General features: G+C 40.0%; 1 protein-coding gene across 2 annotated transcripts in view; it reads left to right on the top strand.

Moving 5' to 3' along the window:
- Positions 1–20,268, top strand: part of Marchf11 (membrane associated ring-CH-type finger 11) — a 104,293-nt gene extending 84,025 nt beyond the window's left edge. The window contains exon 4 of one of the 2 annotated variants that reach the window (XM_006981754.4): positions 19,779–20,268. In XM_006981754.4, the coding sequence (XP_006981816.1) occupies positions 19,779–20,101 (323 nt within the window). In that variant the 3' untranslated portion in view covers positions 20,102–20,268. The remainder of the gene's footprint in view (positions 1–19,778) is intronic. The other variant, XM_016000306.3, reaches the window with a different exon arrangement.
- Positions 20,269–25,044: the final 4,776 nt, after the last annotated feature.

Genomic DNA, 25,044 nt, shown 5'->3' with positions numbered 1-25,044 from the left:
CAGAAACGTGAGAGGTGGTGCTGGCAACTGTGTTGTCCACATTTTCTGCAGTAGTGATGAATACTCAAGCTAGAGAGCCAAAGGCACTTGGGAAAATGCTGTGCATGTGATCAGATGACTTTGTTTCGGATCCCCACCCCTGCTTGAGTAGATCTGCTTCATCTCTCCATCCTCTGTCTTTCCACCCACAAAATGGAACAATAATTTCTACCATGTCAGTCTAAATAAAGGCAGCACGAAAGAACCCCATTATTAGTAGGCAATGGCATATGGGATATGTAAGCACAAGTCAAAAACACCTGAGTTAATCTCAGTCACTTGAATTAATCTCAGTACTTAGGAGAGTCTAAATTTAACTAGACATTTCTGAATCCTCAGTTGTTTTATGAAAGGAAGTTTATACACATTTAAAATGTAACCATCCTAGCTTTCCTTCCTTTCTTTCTTCCCTTGTCACTAATACAAGACCATCAAGGAAGAAAATGAGGAAATTTCAGGCTCAAAAGAGAAATGAAGGAGGCAGAGTTGTGAAGACAGTAATCTGAGTGCGGGTTTCCTGGGTAATTAGACTGATCGTACATACGAGGACTCCACAGTAAATGTGCTAATACATATGCAAGTGCTTGGAAAATCCCAAATCTCTCTTCAAATTTAGTCTCTAGGCCATTGCTCTAAACAAAGAGGAGTCACGAAACCCTTCTTCACACCGAATCCCTCAAGCAGCTCAGAGAATGTGTTTGCTCTTCCAGTGTCTGTTATAAAATGGGATATACTTTTTGATATCACAAGGGACGTGCTTCCTTAGCCTGGAGGAAAGGATTTTGAAAATTTTCACCATAAATAAAGGATAAATTCAGGAGAAGATACATCTATTTACTCCTTATGTGAACATTATATGTACATCAATAGCTTCAGTTTTGTATTTTTGTGAACCAACTAAAATAAATTTAAGAAAGAAAGTTAAATACAACAAAAAACCACTATGGATCACTGGGCTCAAAAGTTGGCCTTGGGGGAAGGTTGACCTGCCTTTCCTTACCTTTTTGTAAAACTAAGAAGGACCAGATGCCTCCTAAGTAGGAAATCACTTCTGTGAGTTTCGCAGTGTGCATGCGTTGCTAAGTTATTACATGTTACTGTCAGCATTTCAATTAAGATTATTAGAACCCTGCTTTCAAGAGCACAGGCATGTGAACTAGTGATCTTGGGGAAATACGTGCTGTATTTGGGCTCCTCTTTTAAAATGTGAATATTCTCTCACTTTACAAAAATCAATTTTCTTAGAAACAAAAATAGTTGCCATATTTCCTACAGACATTTTAGAAAGTGAATTTTTATCTGTGTTATAAATATTGAAAACACATTCTGTTGTCTTTTGGCTCGTCAGACCCCACTCTCGTCATTCAGTGATCTATTTGCAGAGTTGGAAAAACTTTAAATAATTCAGATTGAACATTATTTCATTTGGCAACCTCATTAATCAGTATATTTTAGAACTGTGAAAATGTTAATTTTTTTTTTACTCTAAGAAACTGAGATAGTAACATAGTAAAGGATGCCTTAGCCAGCTGAATTATGGCCAGTATTAGCCCCAGCCAACATTACAAATTAATTTAAATGTCTTTTCATTAAAGGTTCACACTAACAACAATTACATAGATTACACCTTAAAACTACCGAGAGAAGACACAGAGTCTGAGTAGCAAGGAGATTTATAATTTGGAATTGAGTTTGCTCAGCTTAATTATTGGACATGTTCTGTGTCAGACGCAGTGCTAGATGCTAGGAACACAAGTGAGGTCCATTGCTTTACTGCCTCCAGGAAGCCAGGGCCTCATGTAGACGTGGAAGTCTTCAGAATCAAAATGATGTCATCCTGTCAAACCCTAATAATTAACCAACAAAATGCTGTGCAGGAGCACTGTGCAGGAGAGCTCATGCGAATGCCTGGTGAGGACCATTTCCAAATACTATACAACCACAGCTTTGCACAGAGGCCAGCACAAACTCACACAGAAATTACCTCTGTAAGGACATCTTACCCAGCAGGCTACCTGTTTGACCTTGAACTGGTGTCTCCCTTGGTATCCATCACTGAGTATAGTTGATTCTAACCTCTGTGGCCAAAGATCGTTAGTTCAAAGCATTTTATCTACCTCCCTTCATTTTGCCTTTAAAAAGTTTTGCCAACTACTGTTGTTCATTTTTGCTCTTTTTGGAGGCCTACTACCCAGCTCTCAAATAAGTCACACACAGAGGCCTATTCTTAATTATGAATGCCTGGCCTTAGCTTGGCTTTTTGCTAGCCAGCTTTTCTTAACTTTAAATTATCCTGTCTATCTTTGGCCTCGGGGCTTTTCTTACTTCTGTAAATCTTACTCTTACTCTGTGGGTTGCTGTGCAGCTGAGTGGCTGGCCCCTGGAGTCCTCCTCCTTCTCTGGCTGCTTCTTCTCTCCCTTTTCCTCCCAGATTTCTCCTATTTCTTCTCTCGGCCTGCCAGCCCTGCCTATTTCTCTCCTGCTTTGCTATTGGCTGTTCAGTTCTTTATTAGACCAATCAGGTGTTTTAGACAGGCACAGTAACGCAGCCTCACAGAGTTAAACAAATGCAAGAGCATGGGTGTTCGAACTTGTAGTTGGAATATAATGGGATGTGATGTCATGGGCGGGCAAATGGTCATTCAGTGGTGCAGGGAGTGATCCCTGCTTTGGTACTGCATGGAGGGGAATTTTCAAGGACATTTCATTGAGGAAGTGATAGATAAGCAAGCTAATGGCTGATGCCTGGTGAAAGCAGAAATGCCCCCTTCCTCCCACTGGAGGAAGCTGAACTGTTTCTTCACAGAGAGGGCTTAGAAAAAGTTGGAAGGATTTTTACAAGGTTTTCAAATTTGCTTATTTTTAAACTAGAAAGAACAGATTGACAGTTTTGAGCGTTCTTTTAAAAAATAATCCAGAAAAATACACAGACGATTATTATAGGGTAAAAATTAAAATGTAGCCATTTTATGAAATGTGTAAGAAATCAAATCATTAAACAGAAATTTAAAGATTTTTAGAGCCTGTTTTCTGGGCCTAGGAATAAACCCAGGGCATTGTGCTTGCTAGGGAAGTCCTCTACAACAGAGATAAATCCCCAACCCCAGAAAATATCTTTAATTGAGGGCATTTGATTTCTCATTTCCTGATACATTGAATGTTTGTTGATATTTTTATTATTAATTGATTTTTTTACTCCTTAAGATTTAGCATCTTGCTTTTATTAATGTTTTAAATTCTCCCAGAGGTCAAAGTTGAAATATTGAGATCATGGTCTGCCATGTAGAAATTTCCATAGATATGAAAGTGGTCCATAGCCGCACTGTTGAGTACCACAAACATAGTTAGGTTTGATTTTTTAACATGTGAATTGTGGCTAGTGAGAATGAGAAAAATAGATTTTTAAGTTTAATTTTGTTTAAATTAGCTTAAGTAGACATATATGTAAGGCTGTTGAACACTGGTCCAGATGACAGAACGGCCAATGTATAAGTTGAAATATTGTAAGTATACTACAAACAAGTTTCACCCTGTTGGAACACATGGGCTGCAGTTCTTAACAATAAAAGGACTTAGTTCTGAGAGAGGAGTAAGGTTCAAAGGGGTTCAAAAAGACTAAGGGAAGAGTGTGTGTGTGAGAGAGGGTTGATGCCAAAAGAGAGATCGAGAGCCACAAAGTGGGGACGTGCTTGGCAGCTGTCCTTTTCTGGTACCCTTTTCTGAACCTCTAAAAGAGACTTAGGAAGTTTATACATGAACTGAAATTTCAACCTACATTTGTTGTACAGCCTACATTTGTTTCTGACAAGTGAAATAGGAAAAGGTATTTAGGCATCTCTTTTAAACATTTGAGTGGATGCCAGATTATCACTATTCACAGGACAACTTGATTCTCTGAGATATGTAGTTGTAGATATTGTGTGATCCCGAGGCTGTGATGTGAGAGGAATATATTTATTAATGACTAACTTGGGCATTCAAGGAGATGAAAGGACATAGGGTCAGTTTATTAACTTGCACCTAAAATGAAGGTATTTCCCCAGCCATTCCAGTTTCAGGAGTAGTGAGAATGTAAACATTGTAGAAGCAAGACAAAAGCCATGTTATATCAGTGGGATCCCCACAGCTTCATTTAAAAAGGAAACCCTCTGTCATTACATAGGCATCCCTGATGAGGGACCTTATTTGTGGTAACCGAGGCAAACAATCCTGAAATATCTTCTTGCCAAAAATTACACATCTTTATTTATGTAATATCATAGAGTTAGAAAACACATTTTAAAAAAGTCTAATAAATACCATAAGTTGGTGGCAAATCCACATCTGTGAAGGACAGGTTTTGATCTTTCTTGGGATGTTATGGAGGGCACTGATTATCGTTGTCTTCTTTGAAAAAATGAATTAACATTGTTATTTTAAAATATTTTTAACTATGCACAGATATATATTTTATTTGTTCTTATTAAATCTGTAGTTATCAAAAGGCCACCTGGCTCACACCCCTCTTCTTGATGTGATACTTCCTTTGTGGAAATGTGCATTCTCAATGTTTCAATGTATAACCAATCATTTTGTTCTTATAAACACACAGATCCTGAGGCATTTCATTCTTATGATCTACAAACATGTACAACAAACAGTCCTTTCCACTCAGCAATGTGATCTCAAGACCTTTATTTGTTGGTTATGCCATGATTCACTTCACCTTTCATCTACTGATGGTGACTTAAGCTATTCAGTGTCACTTGCCAGGGGGGAAAATGTTGTAGCGGACATCTGTTTTAACTATATCTTCAGACAAGATTATGAGAGTAGAGAGTCTGAATAGAGCAGTAGGCACGTATGTCAGATTTAGAAGATGTCTTCAAATAATCCACTATATAGCTCTTACCATCTACAACCCACCAAAGAAACCTTCTTGTTTTCCCGTGCCTTGGCAGCCATACCTGTCACCACATTCTGATACCATGGGTGGCTTTAGCTATACAGAACAGTATTAGGCTCACTTTCTCCAAATCACTTCTATAATTAAGTCAGTGTGATAATTTTATCTAAGAAAATAATCAAGGCCACCCTGGGTCACACCAGTGGACAGCTTGAGCCTTGAGCGGTGGTACAGTGCACAGACACAGAGGAAGTTCCCTGTGCATCCCTTCCATGTTTCCTCTCGGAGATGAAGTTCAGCACGGGTGATGGAGAGTGGTACCAGCTGACTCTTACAGGCTCTGGATTCCCCAGGATGCTTAGACACTCTGGGGTCAGCTGCTTCTGCTGTTTGACACTTCACTTCCTGTTTCTGTGTAGAATCCACTTCCTGAAAATAGTTGAGGAAAACAACCCTCCTCTCTCACGTGGCTTGCCAGCTTTAATACTGATTTGTTGTTTTTATTCTCCCTATTAATTTCTGAATAAGGCGCCATATCACAGAGTGGAGGGGCTGTTGACATACTCACATGCACCTTCGTGCACACACTTGGATGTACCCACCAGGAACCAAAAATCTCTCTCAGGGCTCTTTTGCAGTAATGACTTAGTCTACACCCTGAATGCGATGATCCCATATAAGATAATGACATGAGTTTAATATGACTATTTATACTGTGTTGCTTTTGAATGCTTCCAAGTTTATGGAATTCTAAAAAGCAAACTGAGATATGCTAGAATGTCAGTCAGATCAAAATATTTTTTTTTCATGCTGTACCAATTACAGTCAACAATGAAACATATGCTTCTTAGACAGGAGACATTTTATCCCAAATAAACTTTTATTCTTCTAGATTTTCAATTGAAACAGTTATATTTAAATTCAAACAATTCCTGTAATTGTGATGGTAGCCCTATTGAAGTGTACTTTTCATAGCTGGATATTTATCTGGCTGAAGTTTCTTGGGCACACAAACTTCTCAGAGTTACAGTCACCAATGTATTCACATTTCATTTACTCAGTTTCAGAATGATAAATACAATTCAGTGTTTAGTTGACTGGATTAGACATGTATTTACATTTTAAAGAGCCAAGATAATACTTTTATCTGGCTTTTAAATTTAGATTAGCATTCATTGTACAGGTGATCTTGTTTCACTTTGTGCTTTTTTTCCAGGTAGAAAAGCTAAAAATAGGGGCAGCAAGTAAATGTGCTTTGTGATACAGGCTGATGACCTGAGTTGAATGCTCTGACCCTGAGTAAGATGCCAGATACTGCACTGTGGCAGTGGGTACCAGTAAAGCCAGCACTCCTGTAGGAAATAGGAACGGAGTCAGGAAAATCGCCATGTAGCTCATGAGCTAGCTAGCCTTCCATACCCAGTGGCAAAATCAAGAGATACTGTGCTGCAAAACCATTGTGGTTAGGGACTGGGGAGATGGCTCAGTGGTTACAAGTGCTTCCCACTTTTGCAGAGAACCTAGTTGCTTCCTAGTGCACATATAACAGCTCACCACCATTTGCAACTCCAGTTCCGAGGAATCTGAGGTCCTCTTCTGACCTCTGCCGGCATGCATGTACTGCACATACATGCATGCCAGCAATGACATTCATACACATAAAAAATAATCTTTAAAAAATGTAGGAAGGCCAGGACTGATCCCTGAGAGTTATTCTCTGAGTTCACACAATTGTGGTGGCACATAAGTGCTCACATACATTATATGTACACATAACACACACACACACACACACACACACACACACACACACGGAGGAAGGAATGGAAGCACTAAATAACCATGTGGTTTAATATTATGTTGACAGGAAAATTTAAAAGTACATTTTCTAACTCTTAATATTATGTGAACAAAGATGAATAATATAAATACGTTCCCTTATCAGTGATGCCCAAACAATGACAAAATGTTTCCATCTAAAATGGGGCTGTGGATTATCTCCATTGCTTTGACTAAATATGAAGCAATTGGCATAAGAAAACATAATAAAGAAAACAGATATCCTGATATGGAAACATAAAATTCTAATATATCTTAAGCAAAAAGTAAGAAAAGACTAAATTCTTATTTTCTGGTGCCTTTTGGAATGATTAAAAAATTGACAATATTTTAAAGTGTTTTGTATGAAAAATGGACCTATAGAGAAGACAGAAGGGTTAAAAATAATCACTAGAAGTTGAGACAGGTCATAATTTAGGATACAGCAAGAAAGCCTCTGTGCTACTGATTGTTCATCATGGATAAGATATGTGTGCTTAAAGCAGAGTCCAGGTCATTGTCTAGAGATCAAACATGTTAAAGCTAGGAGATGTCTATGGATACATATAAAATGCATCAGATGAACCCAAATAATATAAAATTGCCTAGAGAATCTCTGCATGTTTGCCATAATGTTAGCATCCTGTAGGGGGTGCTGTTCTACACTCATGGGGTTGGGATGTATGAATGGAGGAGGCTCTTTCCTAGACCTGCCTAAAGTGAGGAAGGACCACCAGAGTTTAGCCTATTCTGGCATGGGCTATTTCTTTGTGGGAAGTAGACACCATAGGTACCAGCCATTCTCCCACCCCCTCCCCAGACACAAACATGCCAGGGTGACCTGAACTGGGCAGACCTTCTACAATCAAAATCATTAGCAATTTCCATCAACAAGATGTAATAAATATGTAGATATTTTTCTGTAAAAACCATTCAGAATCCAGATGCAATCTTTCATCACACTCCATCCTTCTACCCAGTTATCACCATCACTACCCAGTTTGGAACTTGGTCACTGGAGTTATTCAAGAACTGAACTTTGAAGTCAATGGTTAACATTCAGCAAAAGAGTAGGGTACAGAAGGCTTCCTGAGTTCTGTGTTTGGTACTCTGGGTTTTAGTTAAAGGTGGGTTATAGGAGGAATTGCTGCTTTTGTGTTCTGCTGAGTTTTGTAGGAAGCATGGATGTGTTTAAGGCTGTGTGAATCAAAAGGTATGTGATAAAGGAAGCCCAGCTTAAACACTGCTTGGCATAGTAACCACAAAAGTTGATTAGCTCGTATTTCCTTTCTTGAATGTCTGTGTCACTGTAATTTTCTCCTCCAGGAAATTCCTTTATTTTTCTTGATGTTTAATGTGATCAGAGACCCACATCCTTCAGTACTACAATTTGGCTACTTAGAAGACCTTTACTCATCTGCTTTCGTATGGAGGACAGAACGTTCTTCTGTTTTTGGCCAGAACCCCTCTGGGGTTTCCACCTCAAGTCCATCTCAAGTGGAGGATAGGTTGTATGGTTCACTGCACAGTCAGAGCCTTTGCCATGTTTGACCATAACTACTACAGGAAGCACACTCGGTTAGCTCCCTAGAAATCACTCCTTAGATGTAGTAGAATTTATTTACATGGACATATCATTATTCCTTGACTTCAGAATAGGCTAACATGCTCCAGACCCTAGGAAATGTCAGTGTTTCATTCAGAAAGTGTCTGATACAATCAGTCAGCCTTAAGCACAATCCAAGTCTCCCTTGAACACCAGCCCCAGCCTCAAATGCTGCAGAATATGACCACAATTTGGGGACAGAGGCAGAGTGGCTCTGGGCTGTTTGAAATGGATAAAGAAAAACAGACCTTTATACTTCATATGCTTTGAGAAGTAGGTCATTATCCATTTCTCTGGAGGTATAAATTATAGGATTTTTCTATGCCTTAATCATAGTGATGTTTACCAATTTTTTAAAAAAGATTATTATCTTGGTTGGCTCTTAGTGATACTGTTGCATTTTGAACCCCAGGAATTAAAGCAGAAAGGAACTCATCTTTGATACATGCCTTTCTGAGTTGTATTGGAATGGTCTCTCGTTACTAATTAACCCCATAGGTCTCCCATGAGGGGTAAAAATAAAGATCCCAAGGAAGCCTTTGTCTTAAATGACCTTGTAAAGACCTAGTTCTTTTGAAGAAATATTAACAAAAATAAACAAACAGCAGACCAAGTGTGCTATTAATATTGGCTCCCCTCTCCTCCATAGGAAATGGAGACACTCTCAGCTGAGTCTCTCCACTGAGTGCTGTCTAGCCAGAAGGGTGTCAGTTGCCTGTTGAGACGCATGCCACTTGCATTATGTATTTACATTGTGTGACTTGAGAAAGAAGCAGAAAGTGAGTCAGCACACAGGGCCTACGGCGAGACACAACACATTGCTTGTTTTTGACTTTGAGAGTAATTGGACTCTTTTTTGCATTTTAAATGGCTAAAGACCTCAAAAGAATATTAACTTATAATACATAAAAATTATATCAAACTGAAACTCTCAATGCTCATAACATTGTATTGAGACAAAGCCACATCCATGTATATGTGTGCTGTCAATGAGAAGTTGCAATAGGGACCAGAGGGTTTGCACAGCATGAAAAATTCACTATCTGGGGGCTGGAGAGATGGCTCCTTGGTTAAGCATACTAGCTGTTTTTCCAGAGGACCTAGGTTCAATTCCCAGCACCCACATGGCAGCTCACAACTGTCTGTAAATCCAGTTCCATACAGACATACAGGCAGGCAAAAACACCAATGCAGATAAAATAAATAATAATAAATAATCAATGATAAAGGCCCACTATCTGGCCCCTTTGCATTTTCTAAACAGGGATGTAGCATGTCTACTGCTTTGTCTATTTGCCATAGGGAGACATTCACTGAAAGAAGATTAAATGCAACCTGGAAAATGCCAGGAGAGAGGTTTCTGAGAACTGGTGAGAGGAAGGATAATCAATTTAGGGTCAGCAAAGCCTGCGTGGAGGAGAAAGTCTTGAGCTAAATTTTGAAGAAGAGCAGAAACTTGGAAAGGTCCCAGGGAGGGGACAACTGCTGGGACTGATCAACATAATGTCGTAGTTCATAGTGGGACTGATCAACATAATGTAGTAGTTCATAGTAGGACTGATCAACATAATGTAGTAGTTCATAGTAGGACTGATCAACATACATGTAGTAGTTCATAGTGGGACTGATCAACATACATGTAGTAGTTCATACCTCTTCCTTCCTTCTTTCTTTTCTTTTTTAAAGATTGGTTTCACTCTGTAGCATTGGCTGGGCTGGAACTTGACATAGAGACCAGGCTGGCCTCTGGACCACAGTTCAAAAGACCTTAAGAAATACTTTTCTGCACATGGTTGAACATCCTGATAGTGAAGAAATTTGTTGATAATAGCAGGTGTAGAGGACAGACAGTCATGTAGGAGAGGGTGACTAAGACAGTGCAGTTACCCAAGCAAGTGATTCCGGATTTCTCAGCCCTAGTAGGGAACTACCATAATGAAAAGGGATGAATCAGGTGACAGTGATCAATGTGGTAATAGTTGGAAGGAATTGAGGCTGGTGATATAGGGAGAGCCCCTCAGCCGGGACTCACAGAGGCTGATGTTAGTTCCTGAAGGCTGGGACATCAGAAGGAGTTGGAGGAGAGAAAGATCGTGGATTCCTCTTGAAAATTTATTTTTGTCAGAATTTCTGGGGAATCCTAGGAAATGTGGCTGTCAAGCAGCTGGAATTAGGAGCCTGCAGCACAAGATAGAGGATGGAGCTAGAGATTTATATGTGATCTTTGAGACAAGTGTCTACAAGGGACATGATTTGGGCAAGATCAGCTGAAGTTTGAGGAACACAGTGAGAGAGAATCGGCAGAGGAGAATGGCCAGAGTAGGAAAGGTCAGGTGAAGGGAAGAAGAGGACCAGGCAGTGGCCCAATCAGAAATCATTCCTGGTAAGGAGAACAAAGCAGACTTGGCAGTATGGGGGTGGGGCACGGAGAAGAGAAACACCACAGCAGCAGGAAGATGGGCACAAGCGGACTGGAAATGGAAGGTCGCAAGTCGTGCCCGACAGAGGACACGGTTAAAAATGGTAGCATCTAGAGGGGGTGTGCAGCTCAGAAAGATGGTGCTTACTGGATCATGCATTTTAATGGCAGAGTTAGACAGAGACAACTGAGGAGGAGAGACTTTTTTGTTCAAAGTCAGAAGAGAGAGTGAAGATCCAGAGACAGAATGGAACAGCCTGAAATCTCTAGACATGCAGAGAGCTGAGCCCAGCTTCCAGTGGGCAAGGTGGCCATGCGCAGGAACAACTGACCCACTCCCCTGAGTGAAGGGAAAGGGTGAGCATTGCTTGAGAGAATGCTGCCAAGTTAGCCTCTATTTCTCCGTAAGATGGGTGGAGTGGGCATCTTCTCAGAGAAGGCACACAATGGGAAGAAGAGTCTCAGGAGAATAATAAACATTGTGGCTGGCTGCTGAGTGCATCCGGGGATGAGCCTTGTCCCAGAGATATGAAGAACCACTAAGTATGATTCAGCAGTCTTCCAAAGCCACAGTTTACTAACCTTGCAAGATAACAGCTAGACAGTACATTTTATCCCAGGAAATGGGATCAGGTTCAGAGAGGTGAAGTGCTGTATCTGGGATCAGACGGGATTTTGTGATACAGAGATTTTAGGACACAGAACAGCCGTACAGCTGACGTAATGAGGTGAGAGAATAGCCTCAGGATGGCCTGAGCTATTTTTTTTTTTTTTGGCTTCTAGGGAAGAAAAAACGTTGCAAGCAAACAGTGAAATTGGCAAACAAAACAAAACTGAAAATGCCTCCAGAGTCGGAAGGTGGGCAACAAGGTGAAGAAAGTGGGTAGGATAGAGAACTTGGAAGTGCGGTCAGAGCTTGGAGATGATATTGCTTCCAGAAGGCAATGCCCAGGATGGGATTTTGCATATTAGTCTATAGCATCTGCACTTCCACAGGTCCTGCAGTCATAGGAAACAGACCTGTGGCGATTGTAGACATTTGGGGATGGGTATAAGAACACATCTCTTGTAATTATGCACTGTATGTGAGTCTAAGAGAGGCATTCTGTAACTGGAGTGCTTTCTAGAATAGGTTTTGTGTGCCTGGAAAACAAGTGAGACATGGCAACAGCAGTTCCAATCTTAGAGAGACCCAGGTATGTTCTATGGCATTGTGAGATGACAAAGTCATGAAAGACAAATCAGCTTAGAAAGAGAAAGAAGAAATTATAGCACTTGACAATGAGGCCAAACTCTTGCAAGAAGACCCAATTGCCATCATTCAGAAAGATACAGGAAACTCTCTAAGCCCCCTAAACGCAGAGACTGTCCTTTCTATGGGATACCTAGACCTTTGGGCATTTCCTGGCTTTGTACTATTTTGAGATACATTTCTCACTCAAGGGAACATGACCATTCTTTCAGATTATGGCTGGGATCCTGGAGGCTGAAGGGAGAGAGACACTTGCTTTGAGTCATCAAAGGGGTGTGGCATAGAAGTGGAAACTTTGTGTGCTTCCACAACGACTTCCAAATAAATGGACAAGATTTTTTTACAAATGTATCCTAGCTGATTTCTGAATTCGAGTTACTAGGACCCATGTACCAGTCTAAGGTCTTCACGCTAGTGTTCATGTTTGACCTTCACAGAAAACTGCGAGGTGGGACACTGTTATTCTCATCTTAGGGGTGAGAAATCTGAGTAGAGACAGCAGCTAACCCATGATCATGGCCACACAGACTGGAAATGAGATCTAACATGGGAATTCTTATTTATTACTCCAGAGATTCTGTAGAAGGACTGAGAAAATTTATGTAACAGTTAATTAAAATGACTATCTGACTAAAATACTCTCCTTCAATGATAAACTGGAATAATTTATAAAACTTAATGTCTATGTAACAATGGAAGCTATATAAAATACGAAGATATGGTGTAAGGAGTAAGTTTTAAGATTGGAGGAGCTGAGTTTATTTTTCTTAAAATCCCAAGGAGATATGATATATATATATGATCTTTATTCACTTGCTTATTTATGATTAACCAAATAAAAAGTATAGAAGTGTTAGAAAAGAGAGTATACAACATGATAACCTATACTATAAGCCATCTCTTTGTTTCCATTGCATTTCTTACTAAAAGTTACCTATATGAAGAATCCCATCTGGCCTGGAAAGAAGGCTCAGTGGGTAAAGGTGTCTGTAATGTCAGCCTGCAGAACTGCTTCATATCTGGAACTCACAAAAGGTGGAAGGAAAGAGCAAACTCTACAAAATTGTCCTCTAATCTCTGTACATGTGCCATGCCACCCACCCACCCACCCATCTTTCACACATATGCACACACACACACACACACACACACACACACACACACACACTCACTCACTCACTCATACCTCATCTTGAAGTTTCTTATTTATCTAGGTTACAGAAAGAATATTAACAAAACTAAAGTTTGAGAATTTTGATTTCTAATTAAAAATTCCATTATGTAATCAAATAAAATATCTTGCTTGTGTCATGGAATAAAAGAATTAGACATTATAATAATGTTTAGCTGGCCCCACACATTTGCAAAATTTTCCCATCTCCTTTATGTCCTAAGGGAAATACTAAAAAAAAAAAAGCCAATAGAAGTGAAGAAACCTATTATGATTCATAAAGATAAACTTTTAACTACTCAATTATATCTTTCAGTTTAGGTGTTTTAACATATTCTCACCCCTCAAAGCTGACTAAGCAACACATGTATCATCTAGGTTTTGAAGGTTTATTAATCCTGTTTTGTGAGTTTTCAGTTGGAATTTATTAGTTGGAGAATAAATGGAACTTGGTGTGTTTGTTGGCTTTTCACTAGGAAAAGGCCTCATCTCAGCTTTGGGTGTTACCAATGGATTTTTTTGTTGTTGTTGTTTTTTTGAGACAGGGTTTCTCTGTGTAGCTTTGCGCCTTTCCTGGAACTCACTTGGTAGCCCAGGCTGGCCTCGAACTCACAGAGATCTGCCTGCCTCTGCCTCCCGAGTGCTGGGATTAAAGGCGTGTGCCACCACCGCCTGGCTACCAATGGATTTTTTTATATCATCAACTTCTTGGTCAGTATAATATCCCCTTGTCACTGACCCTTCTTTCAGTGGTCAGGAATGCCTGGCTTTGTCTCCTGAGGTCTGAAGTTCTACAGTACAAGCATTGGGGACAAAGTGTCTGGACTCAGATTTAGCCCTCAGTCCCCTGAATGTCATCTCACATTTCTAGATCTCAGAATCTTTATCCCCTCCCCAACAAATTAAAGAGCTGGATTGTACCACACCAGTGCTCTGTAACTCTGAAGTTCAGTGACTATGGCATCCACCAGGCTGTCTTCAGTTTTTGCCCCCATGATATAGGGTATTTCCCTCTTGTTACCAGATATTTCATTATCACTTGAACTGATGAATAGCACTGATGTTCCTTTCAAGTGATTAAACTATTTCTAATCTGTACTCCTAATTATACATCATGGTTACCTTTATTATCTACAAAAATTCTAGGCCTATCTCTTTACTTCACTGAAAAAAGTCTTAGCCACAGATTCTTTCCAATGATTATTGGCTAAAATTGTCAGAAGACAAAAGTATTCTTCTGCTGCAGATTACTATGATCTCCTCTTATTTGCTATACCATGGATTTATAACCTGCAGCATTTTATTATAGCTTTGGAGAAATGTTCTATGACTATACCAGTGACAGGTTTGTGCTCCAAAGTTAGTAACTGAATGGTCAAGACAGCAATCAAAACAAAAAATATGACTGATTGATGAACTGACAGACAGCAAATTTGAGATGAAGAGATGGCTTACTTTTCATTCTCTGTCTTTCTTTCTGGTAACAACAGAGAGGAATCCACACTCTTCATTAGACTTTAGTCCTGGCTCAGTCATTTTGTAAGCATCTGGGCTCGCAATTGTTTGATTCAGCCAAGTATTTGGTGGCCAGGCTGTCAAGAGAGTAGAGGAGGAGGATCCAGTTTCCTGGTCTGAAAACAAATTCCCTGTAACTAATGATCCCCCTATTCATCCCGTTTTCCCCTGAAGGCAAAGTTACTGTCATAAAATATGATGAATAACCCCTTATGCTTTTTTTTTTCCAAATCTAGTTTTGAATCATATGTTTGAATTTATCTACCAGGGTTTTAAAATATTACTTGAATGTTTCAAAGAGCTATAATTGAGATTTTTTTAATCCTGCTTAAATAGTGCTAACACAACTAGGTTCAGTCAGTGCTAGATTCATGCATTCCATAGAGCCCACTGATGCCTTTCCCTGGAATTCAGCAAGTTGTCTTCTTCTTTCCCTAGAATTCAGCAAGGATTCCCTATGTCAGGGAACAGGGTAGAAACAATATCTTCCTAAAGGAAAAAGGAAGTGGGAACACAGCAGACTAGGAACCACAGTGTTTATAGAAAGTACTACTGGACAAGCAGTAAGTAACACAGTACAGATCTGTCCCATGGGAGCGGGAGATGATCAGGAGGGAGGAGGAGCTGACAGATCTTGTCTACTCAGGAAACAGGAAAGAAAGTGGTCCTAGTACATCAACATGAGGGGGCATTTCTCTTTTAGGTTTTCAATCCATGTTTTCCAAGCAGACAAAGCAGGCAATGGTCATTTATTGAAACAGTGATGGGCAGACAAGGACAAATAGAACATAAGTCAATACTTTCTGGGAAAGGATCTGTTTCACTCAGTTCAGCAAGTGAAAGCTGACTTCTGTATCAAGATGGACTTCACAGTCTGGGTCTCTTTTTAGCCCTGTCAAGGGTGTGACCATCCTTGGAGATCCAGTCTGAACAAGCTCCTCCCATCTATCTAATGAATGTAGAAGTCACAGACCACAGAGACAGTGTCATGGAACAGACATGAAATTTATGTTGTTGACCCAGGGAAACTCCATCAAGTCTTAGGGTCTCCAATAGTGCAATGTTCACTTCTTAATGTATACAGTTATCTACATTAAGGGCATGCTGGCTTTTGAACATCAGTGCCTAGAATTTAGCCAGTATCTATATCAAGGCCTTTTTTTCTGTGTCATAGTGGAATTTATTGTACTTACCAGGTTTCTCCGACACACAGGGGTCTTCTGCCAGTGGTAATGATGAATCTGGGCTTGTTTTTGGTTACTAGAATGAGCACACCACTCTCAGATTGGCTCTAGCCAATTCTGAGACAAGCAAAGGTCTATACCATTCATATTATGCAATAGAAAAATCAACACTTTTATAGATAAAAGTGTGTTTTCTTTTCTTTTTATTGAAAATAGATTCTTTTTCTCCTACAACACTATATCCTGACCACAGTTTCCCCTCCCCATCTGTCCTTCCAGCTCCCGCCAGCCTTTCCTCTCACAGATCCACTCCTCCTCCATCCCCCTTCAGAAAAGAGCAGGCCTCCAAGAGACAGCAGCCAAACTACAACCAGACAAGGCAAAAGCTCCTTTCACTGAGGCTGGGCAAGGCAAGCAGATAGGAGGAAGAGTCCCAAGATCAGGCAAACCAGTCAAAGGCACATTCGAGTTCCCTCTGTTCAGATCTGTACCTCATTTTGAAATTGAATTTTTTTTTTGATAATTTAGTTTCTTGAGCTCTTTATATATCTTGGATATTAGTCCTCTATCGGATGTGTAGTTGGTAAAATTCTTTTCCCATTCTGAAAGCTGCCACTCTGTCTAATTGATGGTTTCCTTTGCCTTACAGAATCTTGTCAGTTTCATGAGGTTCCATTTATTTACTTTTATTTTTTTATTTAAAACATTTTTGAATAAATTTATTTATTTATTATCTTGGCTGCAGTTTCCCCTCCCTCCTCTCCTCCCAGTCCTTCTCCCCCATCCCCTCTCTGTTCCAACCCCCAATCCACTCCTCCTCCATTTCTGTTCAAGACAGGGCAGGTCTCCTATGAGCATCAACAAAACATGGCATATCAAGTTGCAGTAAGACTAAGCACCTCCCCATGTATTAAGACTGGGCAAAGTGACCCAGTATGAAGAGTAGGTCCCCAAAAGCCTGTAAAAGAGTCAGAGACAGCCACTGTTCCCACTGTTAGGAGTCCCACAAGAGGATTTCTTTATATCATTTATTTGTGTATGAAAATCTCAAAACACCCATTTATGATTAGCACATTGTGGCTTACAGAGGTCTCATCTGACATCAGTTTATGGTGACTGTTTTGTGATGGTGTGTGTATTGTCTCTCTTCACCTTGCTTTTTAAAAAATAAATTTATTTATTTTTCCTCCTTCCTCTCCTCCCAGTCCCACCCCCTTCTTTTCCCATCCAAATACATTTTTATGTGTTTTTAGCCTTCATGTATAGCGCAGTTCAATAACAGAAATCTTTTAGCATATAGAGAAATAACTGTGACTAACAGTTATTTCTTCAAGACGTTTGTGAACCATAGCCAATGAAAGATGCCTTTTCAGTAATGGCTTCTACACTCACATCTAAGTTTCTCTAAGCATTGGAAATGCAGCTTGGGTACCAGTTAGGAAACAGTGCCAAGTGAGTGAATGTACTTCATGGCGTTTTACATTTTCTTTCTTATCGTCATTGAGGGTGGCACATGAGGACGCACGCATACACTACAGAGCACTTGTGAGGCTAACGGACAACTCCATGACATTGGATCCCCTTCCACTTTTAAGTGGGCTTTGGGGATTGAACTCAGAGAGTCTGCCTCCTGCCACAAGCAGTTTAGCCACTAAGCAACCACTCCAGTCATTAATGGAATTTTAGCAAAGTTTATCACCACCATGGAAGTTGTGAACTAATGTTCCTTTTTGTGGATCTTCTGAAGCAACAACACTCTTTCTTTTTCATTAATATCTGCCAAAAACAAAGGCATCAAAAGTAGGCCAACTAGTGGTATGGCTCTGTCCAAACTGCTCCAAGGAGGACAAGAGGACTGTGTCTTCTGAGAACTTTCAAGGAATTCTCTCTGGACACCATTCAGAATGTACTCCAGGGCACGGGAGGACCTGTTTCCGCACATTGGGTTAATTTTTATATTTGAAGAAGTGATCTTAGGATATATTCCTAGAAAGTGAGTTTGTTCTCTAGTAAATGATCCAGACTTCTGGCCTTTCCAAGAAAGTTAATGGAAAAAGAATAAAAATGCCAAAAAAAAAATGAGTGGTTTTCTATGCTAAAGCCATCTTGCAAACCTCATCGATAGTACATTCACTCCAAATGAGCAGCCTACCTTGGACTGTAATTGTTTTTTGATTAGTGTGAACAAGCTCTCACATCACATAGGTTCATTATTGATTTTGTAATTAATAGTAATGTCTTATATTTGTATAGTCACTATCTCAGAGGAAATCCCAGTTCTTTAGAGGAATTACAATTTATCTTCAAACTCTCCTGCTCAATGCAAAAAAAAAAAATGGGTGTTTCAGTTGCATTTTAAGGAAGAAAGAGAAAGTCAGAAAGGCGAATTCACTGACTGTGATGAATTCCGGAAGCTAATAATAGATGTAGCAATTAAAACCTAGTCATCTTGACTTGTAATTCTGGCTGTTTCCTGTAAACAACTGGTTGGTTGAGTCAACCCCCGTCATTCCTCTAGGAAAAAGAGCTTCAGCAATGAATTTTTTTTTTTTTTTTTTTTTTTGGTGAGTCTCACAATGGACAGAGCATATTTCCCCTGCTATTTTGTGACTTAGAAAACTTGGCCTCAAAGACATGTTACTTACCAGATCACACACATTTTTAATGGGCCTGTAAATGTCTCTGCATGCTGTTAAGTCACATATACAAGAAACTTTTCCTGCGCCGAGGGGGCAGCGTGAATAGACAAAATTCTGACTTCTTTTTTCAAGGGCTAGACATGTTCATCACCTGCTTGGCATTGTTTTCGCTGATGGATGTATGGAAGGGAGGGAGAGAGGAAGGAAGAAAAGAGTGAAGAATGGAAGGGAAGAACGAAGGGAGGGAGGGAAGGAAGGGCAGTTTCCTCAAGCATACCCCCAGCCCTCCGTCACCGAGCCTCTGCTAAGTTAGTACTCTTTCAGTCACTCACTCTTTCAGCCTTCAAGTCCCTGGGCTGATTTGTCCCCTTTCCTGTCACCACAGCCTCGCCATTTTTCCCTCAGGGAAGACTCCTTTTTCTTTCTATGGTCAAATTATGACTTCTCTTCAAGGTTAGGGTAGCGACCTCTTTGTTCCCCTAAAAGTTTCAATCAGTGTTAGGTTACTAATAAATTATCTGTTATCTGGGAAATTTGAATTACTCAGGTGCAAAAAACTATTCAGACTGATAGTTGAATATCTGAGTCCTGATTTCTCTATTTGAAATATAATTCAAAAAAACATTTGTAAGCCTTCCACTAATCTCATTTATCCCTTCCCTCCCTACTACGGCACATTTAATAGTATCTTCACATTTTAAAAAATTGACCACATATATGTACTAAGAAAAAATGTACAGTATTTTTCACTTCAATCATGCCTGTAAGAAACTTCCATTTCTTCCCACTTTATTATGCTTTCAAGACGTCCATGGTTATGCCATCTACCGCTTTAAGAGGGGGGAAATGGTACTGACCTTAGTATCTACCTCTTGGGTTGTCAGTTCAATCCCAGTTCCTAATATTCTGCACGACACACAGTTAGCACAACGTTGAGTTTAAAACACGAACCCGACGATTGAAAGCAATGTGATTTGTCTATGTGTACTCGGGGCCAGGATGTTGGAAGGGATTTACATTAACGACAGCTAAATTCCCCCCCATGTTAATGAGCTATCTCTAAAGAATGAGCACCTCTACCTAGCATGGAGTAGTTTGCCTGGAGTTACCCTATTCCTCAGAATTCTGTGTTCTCTGATAATGAGGAGTGACAGAGATGAATCTATTTTTTTTTTAATTCCTTACCTATACACAAGATAATGATTCCAACTTTGAATTACCAATAGTCATTTTCTTTCCTTGAATTTTAGGCCTCATTGTCCATGAAGGAGCTGCAGTTTACAGAGTGTTTAAGCGATGGCGAGCTGTTAATTTGCACTGGGATGTATTAAACTACGACAAAGCCACAGACATTGAAGAAAGCAGCCGAGGAGAGTCTTCGACGAGTAGGACTTTGTGGTTACCATTGTCAGCTCTGAGGAACAGGAACTTGGTCCACCCAACGCAGCTAACCTCACCGCGGTTTCAGTGTGGCTATGTGCTATTACATCTATTCAATCGGATGAGGGCCCATGAAGATGTGTCAGAAGATAATGGCTCCGGGGAGGTTGTAATGAGAGTGACGTCCGTGTGACAGATATGCACAGCACCAGAGAGTGGAACCCTGCACATTCTGGAATGTAATTGCAATGAATGGCAAATCCATAGCACTTCTAACCGTACATCCATGAACTTTTTAAAATCTGTGCTTTTTATATGAACATTTGAATTGCAAATACATTTTTCTGAAAAAAAAAAAGAGGCTCCTTGTTTGCTTTGTGACTTGTCACATCTTTTTAAAATTGTCACACACATCATTTAACTGGACGTGGTTAAAAGAATAATGAAAATAATCATTAAGACCTAGGTATTTTTTTCTTGCTTATCTTAAATATATGTGCATCAAACCTTTTGCCACATGTATAATAATTCAGGCACAGTACAAATGGGTCAGTTCAGAATGCTGCAGGCACGTTCCCAAGTGCTAGTCTCAGGCACAGACTCCAGCTACTCCACGAAGCTCCTTGGAGCATCACCCCACACCTTCTCTGGGTTGCCAGACTTGTAGCAACAAACATCTGTCTCCAGGATTGTGAATTCTAGGGATTATGGCTTGTTTTTGGTCTTCCGAATCAGCACAGGGAATGTCAAAGCAGGCAGAAGCGCACTGATTAAGATGGTAACTTTCCAGTTATATTAAACAGATAAAGTCATCCCCAGTACATGCAGCCCTTGAAAGCTCAGCTCACGGAAATACTTTAGGTGCCGTAATCAGAGAGCCTCACAAAAACAGTCCCTTCACATCAGCATAGCCTAATAGACTATCATAATTAATTTGGTAAATAATTAGTGTCTTAAATTATCATACTCAGATTTTCTTCTTATAAAAAACTTATACACCTGCTTAACCACCTAAACACTAACCCTACTCCTTGGCTTAATGGAGTTCTGAGGAATATTTCCTCCTACCAACAGTGAAGATTTTTCTGTTCCTCTGGATAGACTAGAAATTTTTTCCCTTTTTGAAAAGAAGAAAAAAATTTAAGCCTTTGACTTCCTAGAAACAGGGTTTTAACTAGTGGTACTTGGTAATTATCTATAATTCATCCTTGTAATGAAATGATTGACACATATACAAGGCAATAACTAAATGTACAAGGAGGTAGGCAGTCATGCTTAGGAACGTGAGTTAAACCTGCTGATAATTTGAAGTTCATAGTCAGATCTAAAAGCTTATGAAACAAAATGTTCTCTATTCTACTTTCTAAAAATAATGTTGGAGTTATTAACATTATTGTTTTGTCTTTATAAGTATGACTATAATTACTCCATAGAAAATACTCTTTATTTTGGAAATAATATTTTTCCAGTTATAATTCTGTGTCACAAACAATGAAAAGGTTACAATTTGTAGAAATATGAAAAATGAATCACAAAGCCACGCAGGGGAGTGAATCCTACCATTACTCAGGGACAGATCCAGGAAGTGAGGGTATCAGGAATTCTATTCCAGTTTGTTTGTTTGTTTGTTTGTTTGTTTTAGTGCCATAGTTCTGAGAGAGGCTCCTGGATTGTTTAACAACACAGCATTTAATGGGGAACAATTTTGGTTACTGTTGGCATCCCAGCATAGAGCATTGTATTGATAATACTGCATGAATCTATCTTCAGCATATTTTAGACAGTGCTCCAACATACAGCAAGCTTGCCCTTTGAGGCAGTGTGTACCGTGAATTTGCATCACACCCTTAGAACAAAAGGAAAACTCTCTGAAACACCTTTGTGGAACACAGGAGGGAAGACATACGCCAGGGTGAGGGTGCCTAGAGATGTGGCAGCCTGATTGTGTCCTGCCGTGTATCATTGTCTACATTGTTTTTTTTTTTTTTTTTTTTTTTTTTGGTTTTTCGAGACAGGGTTTCTCTGCGTAGCTTTGCGCCTTACCTGGAGCTCACTTGGTAGCCCAGGCTGGCCTCGAACTCATGGAGATCCGCCTGGCTCTGCCTCCCGAGTGCTGGGATTAAAGGCATGCGCCACCACCGCCCGGCCGTCTACATTGTTTTTAACCATCTTTACTGCTCACTCCCTGTCCCCACCTACCGTGTGTGTCTATGTCTTTGTCTCTGTCTCTGTGTGTGTGTGTGTGTGTGTGTGTGTGTGTGTGCTGGGAAGATGGCAATGAGAAAATATTTATTGTGTGCCAATTCTAATTTTGTTATCTCAGCATTCATTTGAGCTGTGTGTGTGCATGCGTGCGTGCGTGCGTGTGTGTGTGTGCGTGTGTGTGTGTGTGCACGCACACGCGTGCGTGTGTATGTGTGTGTGATAGAGACAGAGACACAGAGACAGAGAGAGATACAGAGAGATAGAGACAGAGAGACAGAGCATGCCTAAATCAATGTTGTAATAAGAAAATTATGGGGTTGGGGATTTAGCTCAGTAGTAGAGCGCTCGCCTAGCAAGCTCAAGGCCCTGGGTTCGGTCCTCAGCTCTAGAGAAAAAAAAGAAAGAATATTATCAGAATTTCCACATAATATATGTACCACCCATTATATAATTTCATAAAAATAGTGGTGTGTGTGTAGAGAGAGAGAGAGAGACAGAAAGACAGACAGAGACAGAGAAAGAGAGATATGAATTCACTGTTTTAAAGTAAATAAAATTCTTAAAATTCTTTTTTTTTTTTTTTTTTTTTTTTTGGTTTTTTTCGAGACAGGGTTTCTCTGCGTAGCTTTGCGCCTTTCCTGGAACTCACTTGGTAGCCCAAGCTGGCCTCGAACTCACAGAGATCCGCCTGGCTCTGCCTCCCGAGTGCTGGGATTAAAGGCGTGCGCCACCACCGCCCGGCTTTAAAATTCTTAATATCATCTTCATACACAAACTATTATGACAGAAACAGCTTTTAAATTTTAATACTATAATTTAAATTGAATCTTTGATGCCAAAAATATTTATAATTCGGAAACGAATTAGAAATATCTTAAATTATTATTTTCAAAATCACTTCCAAAATGATAAAAACTCAGAGCCTATGAGCAAGCAGTCGCTTCTGAATGACTAATTTGGAGTGTGAATTTCTCCAGACCAGTTGATAAGTACCGGGCGCTGTTAGCAGCATGGACTGAGGCAGCAGGAGATAAGGAATGAGGATCTGTGGCCCTGCATCACACGTGGCGGTTCCAGGTGAGCTAAGAGGCAGTCTGGAGGGGTGGGGTGTGGAAGAGTCGTCTGTGGGGCGTCAGGAGAAGTTGCCACTGGGATATGGTGGAACCTGGTTCCTCAAGCCTAAGTGGTCATTTGAAAATCAGAAGAGGAGATGCAACGGCCAGTGTGGGAAAAAGGGGACATGTTACAAAAGCAGGGCCTCTGTGTGTAGGGCAATGTAGTGTGCAGGTCAAGACACGGTCCCTCCTTACAAGGGTGACTACTAAATGCCACAAGGATGCATGAGCAGGACATCAGACTTGGCATGTTCAGTTCTGCAGCATGAGCGTGTCCTCTGCATCCACTGGAGTAAGTAGTATTAGACAACAGAGCCACCGGAGCATCATACAGGTCAGTTATGTTGCCTTCCTCTCGTCTCAGGAGATGTCAAAACCACAATTCTGGGAAGGAAAGCTGGTCACAGTCTCGTGAAATAGAAGATGGCTTCTTCATTATTAAAAGCTCCTCAAACAATAATGAAATTTTGTCATCTGGTATTTCTTTAATATAAAATTTAATTTTATATATTGCACTAACTAAACATATGCCAGAATGGCGCTTGGATTATAACTCACCAATAGAATTTTTATCTCACACAGGCCCTGTGTTCTATCATTACTAACACACACACACACACACACACACAGGAATTCACCGTAATAAACAAATGTCTGTTTTGATTTCCCACCTCTGTTCACCAGCCCCTTGCTTTTGCTCCATTAGAACACAGTGTTTCTTCCTAGTCCCATTATTTATCAGAGTCGGTGAAGCCCTTTTGTTGTTATGATGCCCAAACATTCCTTTTACCCTTGCCTGGGGAGTTAAACAAAATAAATTTGATTTTGGACCCAAATGTAATAATTACCTGTAATATGGCAATTAATGTGTCATTTCTACAACACACTTCAGGGGCTGGAAAAGTGACTCAGCACTAAAGAACACTTGCTGCTCTTGCAGACTACCCTTGTTTATTTCACAGCTCCCACATGAGAGAGTGCAGCAAACCCAGTTTTAGGGGATCCAATGGGTTCCCTATTCCCCATCCAGGGGCACCAGGCACACATGTGGAACACATATATCTATGTGAACACACACACACACACACACACACACACACACACACACACACACACACGATATCTATCATCTATCTATCTATCATCTATCTATCTATCTATCTATCTATCTATCTATCTATCTATCTATCTATCTATCTATTTGTCATTTGTTTTTTACTATGTTCTATTAGTTCACAAAATCCATGAGTGCTGGGCTGTATTTCATTTACTTCTGCTTCCAAGATGCCTAGAAGAAGGAAAGGTACAGGAGGAGTTCTGATTAAATTGGGAGGGCATGTCAACAATTGAATGTCTGTTAGAAAAAAAACAACACATGGCATATAGGGATCAAAGGAGATTATTGGAAGTTTAAAAGCAAATCGGTGAAGAGAAGGAAATGAAGGAGACTGTGAAATAAAAGGATTGCCTAGATGATTAAGGCCGAGAGATTATCACAAACAGTAATTCACCAGGGCATCAAAATGTATATTTCTACACTTTTGATTAATCATGAACTCTTACACAAAGTCAGTCCAACTATATAATAAAATATCCCTGATCAACCTGGTTATATCGTTAAACACACAGCTTTAAAATAATGAAGTAATGTGACAATTTTAAATTATCACAATGTCGCGACTGGGAGACTGAAGAAAGGGCATCTGCTGGCCGGGCTGAGTGATCTTATTGCATCCCCCCTTTCGGCTCTCACACTTGCCTGCTGTCTTCCTCTTTTTCCTCACTCCTTCCCTTCTTCCGTCTCTCCTTTCTTCAT

Source organism: Peromyscus maniculatus, chromosome 15 (assembly GCF_049852395.1).
Source record: "Peromyscus maniculatus bairdii isolate BWxNUB_F1_BW_parent chromosome 15, HU_Pman_BW_mat_3.1, whole genome shotgun sequence".
In the NCBI taxonomy this organism is placed as follows: domain Eukaryota; kingdom Metazoa; phylum Chordata; class Mammalia; order Rodentia; family Cricetidae; genus Peromyscus; species Peromyscus maniculatus.
The sequence above is the reverse complement of the archived record's forward strand: the minus strand, read 5'-3'. Positions and strand labels throughout refer to the sequence as shown.